The 12,480-nt window shown below is 37.0% G+C and overlaps 1 protein-coding gene across 5 annotated transcripts in view; it reads left to right on the top strand.

Moving 5' to 3' along the window:
* LOC135464615 (sodium- and chloride-dependent glycine transporter 1-like) overlaps nt 1-11,759 on the top strand; it is a 65,347-nt gene extending 53,588 nt beyond the window's left edge. For 4 of the 5 annotated variants that reach the window (XM_064742065.1, XM_064742067.1, XM_064742066.1 and 1 more), the window contains exons 13-17: nt 1,229-1,328; nt 2,131-2,231; nt 2,583-2,747; nt 4,485-4,511; nt 7,608-11,759. In XM_064742065.1, the coding sequence (XP_064598135.1) occupies nt 1,229-1,328; nt 2,131-2,231; nt 2,583-2,747; nt 4,485-4,511; nt 7,608-7,751 (537 nt within the window). In that variant the 3' untranslated portion in view covers nt 7,752-11,759. The remainder of the gene's footprint in view (nt 1-1,228; nt 1,329-2,130; nt 2,232-2,582; nt 2,748-4,484; nt 4,512-7,607) is intronic. The other variant, XM_064742069.1, reaches the window with a different exon arrangement.
* The last annotated feature ends 721 nt before the right edge of the window (nt 11,760-12,480 follow it).

Here is a 12,480-nt window from a genome sequence, read left to right as displayed (position 1 = left end):
GATGTGATCCTTTGTTCATAGGAAGTTTTTTCATCCTGAAGTTTCTATACAAACCCACATAATTAACAAAAAAAACTGAAAACACACGGCGAGGCAGGTTTCACATAAACAGAGCACGTGGACGGAAAGGTGGAAATCTGTCTTTAGCAAATTTGTATTTTTTTTTTAACTCAAGACATTTTAGCACTGATGTGTAATCAACAAGGGCCTCAGTATAACACGTATTAAGTTGTTTGAAATTCTACGCCATTAGTCTTCTTCGGCTCTATGGCAGCTTACGTGAAAAAATGCGAGAATAATTTAATTACGCTTCCTTTTAAATTTGGATTTATACAACAAAACGACAGTATCTACAGAAGTTTTTGCGACGTTTTTTGTCAAGCAAATCTCTTCGTTATCGAAGAGCCTTTCGAGAATGGAAAATGATATCCTACAAAATCTATATAAGTTTAAAGCATGTCCAACTTATAGTGTGACAGGTAACGAAAAAATAAAGGGCATCTGGTGATAGAGGCTGTATGTGTATAAGTTTGTGTGACTACATCGACTGAGTACATATGTAATCAACAAGACAGTTAACAGCTTGCACTTCTTTTTTTTCAAAGCTGATCAATCCCTGATAAGTTTTGACAGGTGACGTGCAAAGTGCGAGGATAGTTTTTCCCATTCAATTTAGATTAAAAACGACAATATGCACAGAACTTTTTGCGTTCTCACGTCAACCACACGCCTTAATTAACAAAATGTAGTCAATTATTGGAATCTGATATCACCGTTACTTCCTGGGTGGCCTCATGCCCTTCGAAATCTGTACACAAGTCCAAAGCAGAGGGTAATTGACCTGATTATTGAAGCAACTGGTTTCAATACCGTTTTGTGCAACGTTTCTATACTGTCCCAATAGCTGAGTATAATTATTTGCACATGTGCAATGTAGTACCGGTATACTCGTGTGCTTTGACCAACACTTTATATACATGTGCGTTGTATTTCCAAGGTAAGAAAAAAAATGACTGATCTGACGCACCTGTCCTAGTGTAGTTCTGTAAGAATATTTATATTATTAATCCAAACCCTTTTTGATTAATGTTTTCTATTATGCTCTAGAACAACATACGTGTGCCGGGGCTACAAAGGCTCGCATCGTGCTCAAAGTTTGCATACACTGGTTTGACTCAACCCCACATATAATGGTAATCCTGACCCACCTGTTTGTTTTGCTCTCCAGGGTGGACAATACCTATTGACTCTGATTGATGCGAATATTGGTGGATATCCGTTCCTTGTCGTCGGTCTCATGGAACTCATTACACTCAACTGGATTTACGGTGCGTGTTGGCGTTTTGTTTGATATTACATTCAACGTTATCTCCCCCTGGCCTTGATTAAATGTCTGCAGAAAGACGTTCGTTTCCCTTGGGCGCTTTCCCGTTTTTTCCCGTCACAACTGCGCTGGCCGTGGTATAAGTGAAATATTCTTGAAGGACGGCGTAAAACAGAAATCAGACCAGATAATAAATTGATTAGATATAGTTATGACAAATGGAGGTAAAAATGTAAAAAAATTACAAATCGTATTTTTTTAGTTTCACATCAAATCATATGTTTAAATTGATGCGAAAATTTTATCCTAGCGCCGTCCTTAACCCATTCCACCAATCAGTCCTTGAACATTGTGGTCGCAAGCTCGAACCCAGTGAAAAATGTTCTAGTACAATGTAAAACACAAAACATTATCAAATGATATATAGTTACATTGATAAAACAATTGACTGAGCACATTTATTACCATGTATATGTTTTCTGAGTGAGACATGAGAGGTCTACATTTAATGGTTTATCGGAACAAGCAAACTAAGCAGTGTTCTATTTATTACTTAACATACATTACATAATATGAAACGTCAAGATCAAAAATAAAATTACACAGCATCCAAATGAAAATGTTAGAAATATCACATTATGGCAACATTAATTATCACCTTTATCTGGAAAGGAAATAAGAAGAAAATATGACTTTGACCTGGGCATTTCTTTCGGCTTAGCGGGAACGCATAGCTGTAATAAGAACTCCCTATTCATCCATTTGTCTTCATTTTCTGGGGATATTCATTTTTCTTCCTTTTCCAGGATACAATCGATTTGCGGAGGACATCGAGATGATGATTGGTCGAAAGCCCTTCATCTACTTCCGGATCATGTGGTGCTTTGTTTCTCCCGGCATTCTTGTCGTAAGTGAAATCTATTCATCGGCAAAATTGTTGGGGTGAACGCACAACATCACCGTTATGGTCATAGAGTCTAAATGGTTAACAATAACTTAAAGAAAAAAAAGCAAATTAAACTGAAAAAAAGGGATACAGAATCGACGCTGATTGGCTGACAGTGGAAATTGGGTTTCATTGGTTAAATCCTCCAGCTTTGGTCACGCTTGAATAAATTTGCCATGCCTAAAAAACAGCTTAGTTAGAGTATAGCCTGAACTGGCCTATCTCTCGCACAGACATCCCTGTAAGGAAACATTCTATCAGCGATTAATTTAAATTATGCCAAATAAAATTACATCATTGATTGCATTGCAGGCTTTGATCGTGTTCTCAGCCATTCAGACGCAGCCTCTCACCATGGGTGACTACGTGTATCCTGGTTGGGCAAACGCCCTTGGCTGGATCATAACGGCTATCCCCATTGGCTGTATCCCCGGCTGGATGGTGTACTACATTTGGCGAGAGGCCGGCTCTATGAAGGTATGATATTACCTGGATTTACTGATTTTTCATGTTGTCTTTTTGACTACGCAAATTTGCATGCATCTGCAGCCTCCTGATTTTGCACTTGCGAAAAGCCAAAAGAAAGAGTTCTCTGAGGTTATATTTCGTTTACTTCAATTTAAAATTGCCCGTAAAAATAGCTTTTAGTTTTTTACTGTGTTTTGGTATTTTTAGTTGAATTTCTGCTGGCGACATTACTTTGCAAAAAAACAATCAAACTTCCATTTCCAGAAAGCTCTTTCTTGACCATTGACCAAAGTAGCTCTATTTGTATGTTGGGGTGAAACAATAACGCAGATATTCAAAAATGTATTCCTATAGTACAATGTACGCAGATGAACGCCATTTGTGCCCGACTAGCACGCCAGTACTTGGGTCCACGTGCACGAAAACCTCTCAACGTTAAGAGCACGTAACTAGATACACCATGGCTACAAGTTCTGTAGGTATTACGTCGCCATGGTAGTTACGTGCTCTTAACGTTAGGAGGGCTTCGTGCAAGTGACTCCAGGTTATTAGCGCTCTAGTAGCCTGCGTATTTGGAGCTTTACTCTCTCCATAAATAATCTGCTTGGGTACAACTAACACAGTGTGTTAACCAAGTGAAGAAAACACATGAGTCTTCAAGGGAAGATCGGGATGAAGATATTTAGTGTAAATTAGTGATAATTTAGTCTATACATGTAAATTTTCTCAAACGGGGAGTAATTGACATACATAAATATTCGAGACTGAATACACATTGTGCTTTTGTGAGGCTTTTATCGGTAAAGCCGATAAAATTGAAATTTTGAATGTTGGATATCTGCATTATGTTTATTGGACGCCCATGTGTACTGAATATTTCATAACCATTAGTTTTGCATTTGGTTAAACCTCATTCGTTTTTTCTGCGGTACCTATCAAAATTTCTTATTTATATAGTATAATTAATAACATTATTATTATTATTATTAACAGGTTGAGTATGGTAGTTTAGATTTCTTCCTCAAGTTACAACACTCCTTCCGTTATATCTGTTAAAGTAAAAGAAAACCAGAAAAAAAAGTTAGCATGGGCTTATAAATTACGGGAAACTATACCAGATACTATATTCCAAAAAGTACTATCTTACTTTTAGGTGTGTTTTGAGTGAGTAAAATGTAGCCAATGTCTTAAATTCTTTGCTGGGATTTAGCTAATCCCGTTAAGATGTCATGAACCACATTGTTAATGTTGGATGCAAATGATGTGAAATGTTCAATTTCTGATTTTATTTTCCTCTTTGAAAAAAGTTTGTGTGCAGTTTAGTTTTGTAATCTGCGCTGGTGCAAACGAGCGTGCTATCCCAACCTCATGACAAAAAAAAAGTTCGTGCGTCATTAACACTTATTGTGGTGGCCTAGAGTTCAATTTAGACTCGACTGAACTTCGCCAGGTTTCAACCAGAGACAACGCCGTCGAAGGGCGGTGGTTTTATCTGGGTACTCCGGTTTGTTCCTCCGGTAAACCTGCCCGCTGTTATATAAATAAAAATAACATTAAACCACTATTTAAGTAATCAGACAAAATACAAAAATAAGTAACTTTTGGTATAGTTTTCAGAATTTGTTTCACTAGCGCTTACTTTATTTCTTGTTTCTTTTTCTTTGTGGCAGATATACATTTTTCGTCCATGCTTAGTGGTGCATAGACATATTTTAATGGTCTGGACTTGCTAACTTTCATTTTCAGAAATTAGGAAAATTCCATTGGAAAAAGGTAGAGTTTGGTTGTGGGACAAAATAAATCACGTAAAGTATATGTGGTAGAAATGAATCAAAAATCATGATTGTTTTGTTTTTATCTGGTGTCTTAACTGCTGTACTTGTACATTTCTGTGGTAATAACTTACAAAATGTGGCGAAGAACTGCTTGACGCGAAATTTAGCAGTTTGTTTTGGGAAATCACCTCTACTCACAGTGTTGGAAACTGGACTAGAGTTTGATTATAGTTTGCGCATGCGTGGCCTCTGGGTGTGTGTGTGTGTTTTAACTGTGGAAACGAAATGAGTTAATATATTGAACGAATATGATGGGAAAAGGTTTGTTTCAAGGGATGCAACTGCCAAGGGGGCGTCATAAGTCGAAAATTCAGAACTATGATGGTGTGATTGAAAATCAAACTAACGAAAGTGCATTTAATTTCACAAGATGCATCCCACAAAACATACATCGTTTCATAATGCACCAAGTAGCTCGCTAAATTTTATGTAACGATCTAGATATATCCTCATTTATATTCAAACTTTTTCTGCATAATTTCTTCTGGTTGATCTTTTTCTGAGAGAAGCTGACATACATAACGTGCGTGCACACTTTCGATCCGCCAACTGGCCGTTCTGAATCGTATAACTTATGTCGTCACCTGGCAGACATTTTTTTCAACAGGTTCCATGTTTGTTACGGCACTCATTTCTTTAAAATCCGTCCTACTTATACAAGTGTGTATACCCCATACCGATTTAATGTGCTATATTACTTATTTGACTGGTGCTTTACCCTGTACTCAAAACTTTTAACATGTAACAAATTGTATGTACAATACTGAAATAAGTGACAACATGCTAGCCACCTACGCTAGATTGACTTACGTCCTAACACACGTTGCCACTAAGACAAATACTCCCTGTAAGTGTTTGTGTATGAATTCTACACTCTTGCAAAAAAAAGCTGAATAATGCCGTGTGGGGGACGCTGGTTAAGTTTGGCAGAACGTAGTTTGGGTACCGTTGTACGCCTCATTCTGTGAAATGCATGACTGTGACGGACCATATTGACAATGGCCGTATACAGAAGATCCTTGCTAAACCAACTGAGGTGTTCAAGACGTTTTCGTCTATTTAGTCGACCTGGAAATTCGCGCAGGATTAGAATATTAACGAGTACAGTTTAGCGAGTAAAACCAGAGCGGCAACAGTGCCATAGGTGGTAAATTGTAGGACGCAACCAGTGAAATACCGTCTCTTTTAAATTTACCTCATGTATGGTTTTATTCTAATTGCTCATGTAAATGTTTAAATATACACAAAGAACTTAATTAAGTGGCGATTTTCTACACATGTGTTTAATGATCTTATCTATCAAATGATCAAGGCAGCTTTCACTTGTAAGCTGTACAGCTGGATTCCCTGCTTGCACACGACAACCACCTGGCCCAATTGGAAGCTGCCTTACACGAAGAATAGCAGCGACTTCCCCATCAGAGTATCAGGAGGCTGACAAGTGGTATAAGGAGACGGGTTCAGGCTGTCATCCAGACTCACGGCGGATACACCCGATGTTGACGTAAAACGCTTTCAAATGAGGTTTTTACTGAGTAATTCAAAGCCCTGCTTTAACGCCGCTCTCTCTAGAACCATACTTCTAAAGCCATTGATTCACACCAAAACCAGCGATGACAGAAATGCATGTGTTATCATTAAACACAATCATTTCGTCGTGTTTCATCAGCCAAAGGGTCACACAGTTCACAACCACCCACATTTTACACTCCTTGATACAGAAGAGTATTACTCGCATGTGTACAAAATCGCCTCGGTGAAAACCAGGATGGTGACTCGTTAATTTCTTTGTGTATATAGGCAACTCATACACCCTCATAAAACCATAACTTATGCAGAAGTTGTGTGCTACGTCACAATAAGGGGGCTCTAGACACAATATTGCCATTGACATACAAAGGAAATGAAGGAAGCTGGTAGGATTATGCGACTCCTGCATAAGCTATATGAGGGTGAAACTGGCCACAGCATATGTACATCTGGCCAGCTGACCCATCTCCATAACCCCTACCCGCCTAAAATTAAATGTATGAATACGGTATGTATTTATTTTAAAGTTTGATAAAAAAAAACAAGGTGCTAATTAAAGGTCCATTAAAAATCGAAGTAGGCACTACTAAAATTAACCACTTAAAACCATACATAAATATACTTTCATCTATTTTTTTTTAGATTTTTGTGAAGAGATTTAAAGGCGTTTAAACATTTTAATCCTAGAATGGGATTTATGGACCATACTATCATAGGTCAGGAACCCTGATGCCACAGGAAGTTTTTTGAACTCAATCCAACTGAATGTTGGAATAACTGTTTTACCCATGACAGTAAGATGACTGAAATAATGTTGTTGAGAATTCCTTCCTTCTGGTGAACATCAGGATAAAAAGGTGATGTGACTTCATAGGTCCTAGATACCGTCAGTATGGCTCATAAAGCCCACCAAAAGTTTCAAATATTTTAATGCCTTTCAACACCCTTAAAAACTCTAAAACAAGTGTTTTTACGTAGTTTCCAGATGTCTGTATGATAAACCTTATTTCGTAGTTTACCTTTCTTTTACTTTAAATCAGTCAGAATGAAGGAAAAATTATCACCTGAAAATTGCACAAAATTTAGGTGAAATAGGGTAGGCCTAATGTTACACTGAACATGCACAGGTTCCTGTAGGCATACGATCCCACGAACGTCCAATGTGCTGATGGGGCCAGAAATAGAAGAAATACCAGCCGAAGCTAAGATTGCTTGAATACAGATCTGTTATACTATGACAATGTGCAAGTCCTCTGTAATATGATCCAAAACTTGGTAGGCCCACGATGATATAACCGCAGATCTCTTGATGCTGCTGATTCCCTTTTTCTCCCTGTTTGTTCTCGGTGTCGGTGGTGTACTCATGGCAATCCGGTTTTTCCGATGTTGCAGTCATAATATACTGGCCGTTAGTGAAAATTTTTTGAATGTGGCTTTAAACGATCCAGTTAAAAGAAAAATTATTATATTGTTATTGTTGTTGTTGTTGTTGTTGTTTTGCTAGCTCCTGAAGAAAGTGATATCGCCGAAGCCGGAATGGGGGCCGTATCTTCAGGTCAACAGGAAAGGCCGCTACACGTGCAGTGACCTCATGCTACAAAGAAGCGATTGTCCTCTCAATGGACCCAACATCGGTACCACGGCCTAAACCTGAGACAGCTGTCAGCCAACGAGAACGCACGTAAATTCCCAACGGCCGATAACCATACAAAGGGAGACAACTCTGGATAACCGAATTGAAAATACGCATATATGGGTAGAGCTTAGTGTCAGCTTATTATATACCCCATAGTAGACAGGGACACGTACGCGAGAACGAGGGGGTGGGGTGGGGGTGTCGAAAGAGAGAATGGGAGTTGTGTGTGTCGTGATATTTTAAGACGTGGTTAAATAAAAGGAAGATAAATATCTAACAGTATTATGGAACAATCCCTTTCCAAAGATATGTTTGTGCATCGTATTTTCCGTGTAATATATACATTTATATATATCTGATTAAATTTAAGGCAAAGTATTTTTCATAGGCAAAAATAACAAGAAAAAGCATTGGCTTTTCATGCAATATCAAAGATTCAATATTAGGCAGATATACATGAATATTCAATTATTCCATTGGCATTAGCCTATGAAGAAAAACGAAACATGATCTAAATATCACAAGGTTCTCGTATGAAGTTTTTACAGTGTGGAGGAAGCCTCTTATGCAGTACACCCTTCTTCCATTTGACCCATTGAAATGGAATCCAAAAGTTTACCAAATGCGCACTCAGTCTATCCATGTACACTGGGATATCTATTTCCGCGCAGTGGCAACTCGGATCCACGGTAGATGGATCATTGCTTTCTTGTAATACATCGGTATGCAACGTTACCATTTTCTTCACAACACGTCATCGAAAGACATGTCTGAACAATGAACAACAGCGCAGTTCCGAAATAATATTGGCGGGAATGGCTCGTCCTTTAAAGTGCTAAGCTATGTTTTGTATCCAGCATTAGGTTTATAACTAAAATTATGGAAGAGAAAGTGCGGGAAATAGGTTAAGCACAATTAATTTTGTGTTTTTCAAAATGCTTTTAAGCTATCAAAATTTATCGTTTAAGTGCTGAATGGTACTACTAGTCTCTGGGATTTTTATAAATAATGGCGCTGGTGTTTAACAAATATACAAACGTTCGACGCAGGGAGATTGGCACAGTGCTCTTTGGATTTCTCCCTTGATAAGTTATTGAGAAGAATTTTTTAAAAGCTTTCAATTTATATAGTTCATTTATTATAGAACTACTGTGTACACCGAGCAAACGCTTGGTAGACATATAATGAATGGTACTGGCAACAACGTGTAGAGCTGTGATCCTGCCATTCAAGTAGCACTGTATACATGTACATTTACGTATATACATTTACAAGATGTGGTAATTAAAGGTACAGAAAACATAAAAATGACATAAAGTTCATATGAAAGAGTGCGAAAAGTTATCCCTAAAAGTGGTCTTTTCCGATTTTTCCTTAAGTAGAAAAAGGCACTTGAAAATAATTTTTGTATGGTGGGTATTTGGGACCACCTTTTGGTATTTATAGTCTTTAACACAGGATGTAACACAGGTTTAATAAATATTTTTGCACTAGAATTTGTTCTTTTCAGCTAATAAATGTATTAAACCTCAATTTATATTTTTAATATGTTAAAAAATATTATCATAATTTAGGTTAGATTCATATGTTCCGCTATAAACAACAAATTCACATTCAAATAAATTTGTTAGACAAGCATCACATCCTTATCAATACCAAAAGTTGGTCCCAAATACCCACCATACAAAAATATTTTCAAATACCCTTTTATCTTGAAAAAAAAAAAATAATTAAAGATCATATTTGCAAATAAGTTTTGACGCTCTTTCATCTGATTTTCGCATAATTTTTCTGTTTTCTTTTCCTTTAAGCTGGTAGCGTACACATAGATTGTGGGGAAGAACGTGTTCTCACACCAATAACCTTGAAATTAAAGTATTTTGAGTTATGCTAAAGTTAAATTCTGTCATTGTACCAGATTTTGCTGTTGAATATAACAGGCATATTTCATTCATTCAACATAATGGTTGTATTAGATCAACAGGATTTTTATGTTGAATATGGAATCGTATTATCACTCAAACAACAGAAGTTTTGTTAAAATTAACAGATTATTTTTGAGTATGTGCAAAGTAAGAGGTTTAATGATACAAGACCCTGACCGTGATTCCGTACTTTGTAAGACCTATGCATGGGAAGTCAGTGATGATTACAGGCTGTATATTTAGGTCTCGGTGAAGAAAAATGGAATAACGATTTGATCTTTGTCGAATCTAGATAACATGGCGAGCAGGGAAACGGCGAATCTGTCTGCTTCCCATTTGTGATTGGCTGATCGTAAACATCGCGTCTACCGATAGTTCACGAGATTCTAAATACGGCGATCTTCAGATCTGAGTTTAAACGCGTGTTAGACATTGTGTAGGGAACTAACACAAGAGTGCTGGTCTTTTTGCCGCAGCATTTGTTTTATATATAGGTTTATCCACGGCCTCGGTGGGTACGATTAGGGTATACGTCATTATGACATGGAACCGACCGCAATTCCGATAAAAAGCTTGGAGGATTCAGTTTGAATACCAAGTAGGGATTTCAACTCCGATATTCAGAATCGAAATCAGAAGGTAAATCCACCAATTATAAGTGTTGAAAAGCTCGTTCACATGGTTACGCGTAACATATATCATTTTTATGGAAATTGGGCAGTGAAAAGATGATCACCACAGTGCTAGCATGTTTCTACATAAGAATTGCCAAAGAATTCATGTCGTTACCTTGCCGAAAGTAAATATCGACAACGGAAGACTTGTTGACCTGTTGCTGCTGTCGTTGCTCTTTTGTATGTAAATATCACGTATATCTCTATGGCGAACCACATTTGACAAGCCTTTTATCTTTTTAATTTAAGTCGAACTGTGAATGTTCATTATTTAACTCTTCTGTGTTCCGCTTTGCAAAAACAGTCCCTCTATATTGCTTTGTACGCCTAACTGAAAGGCTTTTTTAACGCTGTTGTTACCTTTATTCCTTCCTTTTCCAAAGCCGGTGTTTTGACCAGCAAAGGCCATTTCATAAAGAGTGCTGTGTTTACGACAGCAACATATGTCGTCTAGAAAACCATATGCTAATATGCTCTTGACTAGCAGTCTGAGGTGTGGAACGTTAATATCTCTCTGGGTGAAATGGGTCACAGATGGTCTGTTAAATAGATGGTGCTCAATATTAGCGAATATTTCATATTTCATTTTCTCCAGAAATAATGTTTCGACGCTCAGAAAACTGTTGGCAATTGTCCAGGTGATATTTAAGAATAAAGTTTTAAATGAGGGCCAGATTGGAACTGAACATTTTATTAAAATCATGCGTTTCTAGTTCTAAACATGTGGAAAAGTTTGCACTCACGTACTTCAAAATATAACATCAAAATATCTGAGATATAATCACGTTTACACCAATCTTTCCACACATCCGGTTGAAGTACAGCTTACAAGCAGTAGTTGACATCCAGCTCATCAAGATTTCCTTTGTGACGTCACACATCGTGATCATGCGTCATAGGTATCGTCAGAGTAATGGATGATTAATGCACACTTAAAACGACAAAGTACAGACTTTGAAATGGATGAATGAATGGTTGTGGCTTAACACCACATCGGCAATTTTGCAGCCATATCGTGGCGAGTCTTTGAAATGGAGAACGCGTACAAATTTCCCTTCTCCAGACAACTTCTCACCCGTTTGAAACTGGTGTAGATAATACAAATAAGTAGGCTGTCAATGTTATCTTTAACAATACTGCATAATTACGTTCATTAATTTGCTTCGCCACTATCTAACGTAGAATAAAGAAATCCACATAAGTTATGAAGCTCGTTATGAGTATATTACAATTATACCACGTTATTCAAAATTTTCTCAACATTGGAGCGGAAAACACACTATTGTTCAAAAACATAAGATGCAGTGTACGGTTAGCTATTAAAAGAACACACACTCCCTGCATTCGATACCGGGGGTGTTACAAATGTGAAAGTGGGCGTATCGTTACTAAGCGCCAATCAAATTGACGGGCATAAAATTTGTTGCCTTTTAAAATGTTATCCCCATGCTTCCCAAGTGCTATGTGAATATTTCCTTTATCCCTGGCTAACAGTGTCAGACGTATTGCGTAATTTATTGCAAAATCCAAGTACTGATTCTACGTCATTCTGTTATGACAATTGTTATTAATATATGTTAATATATATACGTTTAACTTGTTGGTGATAAATACGTGCAGTTGACATACATGAAGTTATTATTTATGTATTTGTTTATTTACTAGGTTATCGGTTGTAACATTTTTATTAAAGAGTTAATTATTTAGCTTCTTTTAGGAATGTGGGTTAAGTTATTACTAGTGTTTAGTTTAATTAGTTTGTATCATAACTACTATGTTAATTAATATCTGACTTGATGTTAATTGCACTTAGTATTATCTATTTACACTCTGGATCTTGGAAGGGTTTTTTTCTCTAAAAAGGCTATGTATTAGTTTGGCTTCTGCTAGTGTCCGATCAAATGAATAAAATCTAATTTTATAACGACTTTTTGCCCTTTTTTCTTGTAATAAGGTTTAATTTTTGTTTTAAATCCTTGAAAAAATAGTCATTTGCGCTCTTAGAAATCCAACTTCTGTCAATTACATTTACCAATTATAACGGGTTTATTGGGTGAGTGAGTGAGTGCTTGGGGTTTAACGTCGTACTCAACAATTTTTCAGTCATATGACGACGAAAGAATCATTAGGGTGCATGTACGT

The sequence above is a fragment of the Liolophura sinensis genome, chromosome 4 (assembly GCF_032854445.1).
Source record: "Liolophura sinensis isolate JHLJ2023 chromosome 4, CUHK_Ljap_v2, whole genome shotgun sequence".
NCBI classification, from domain to species: domain Eukaryota; kingdom Metazoa; phylum Mollusca; class Polyplacophora; order Chitonida; family Chitonidae; genus Liolophura; species Liolophura sinensis.
The sequence above is the reverse complement of the archived record's forward strand: the minus strand, read 5'-3'. Positions and strand labels throughout refer to the sequence as shown.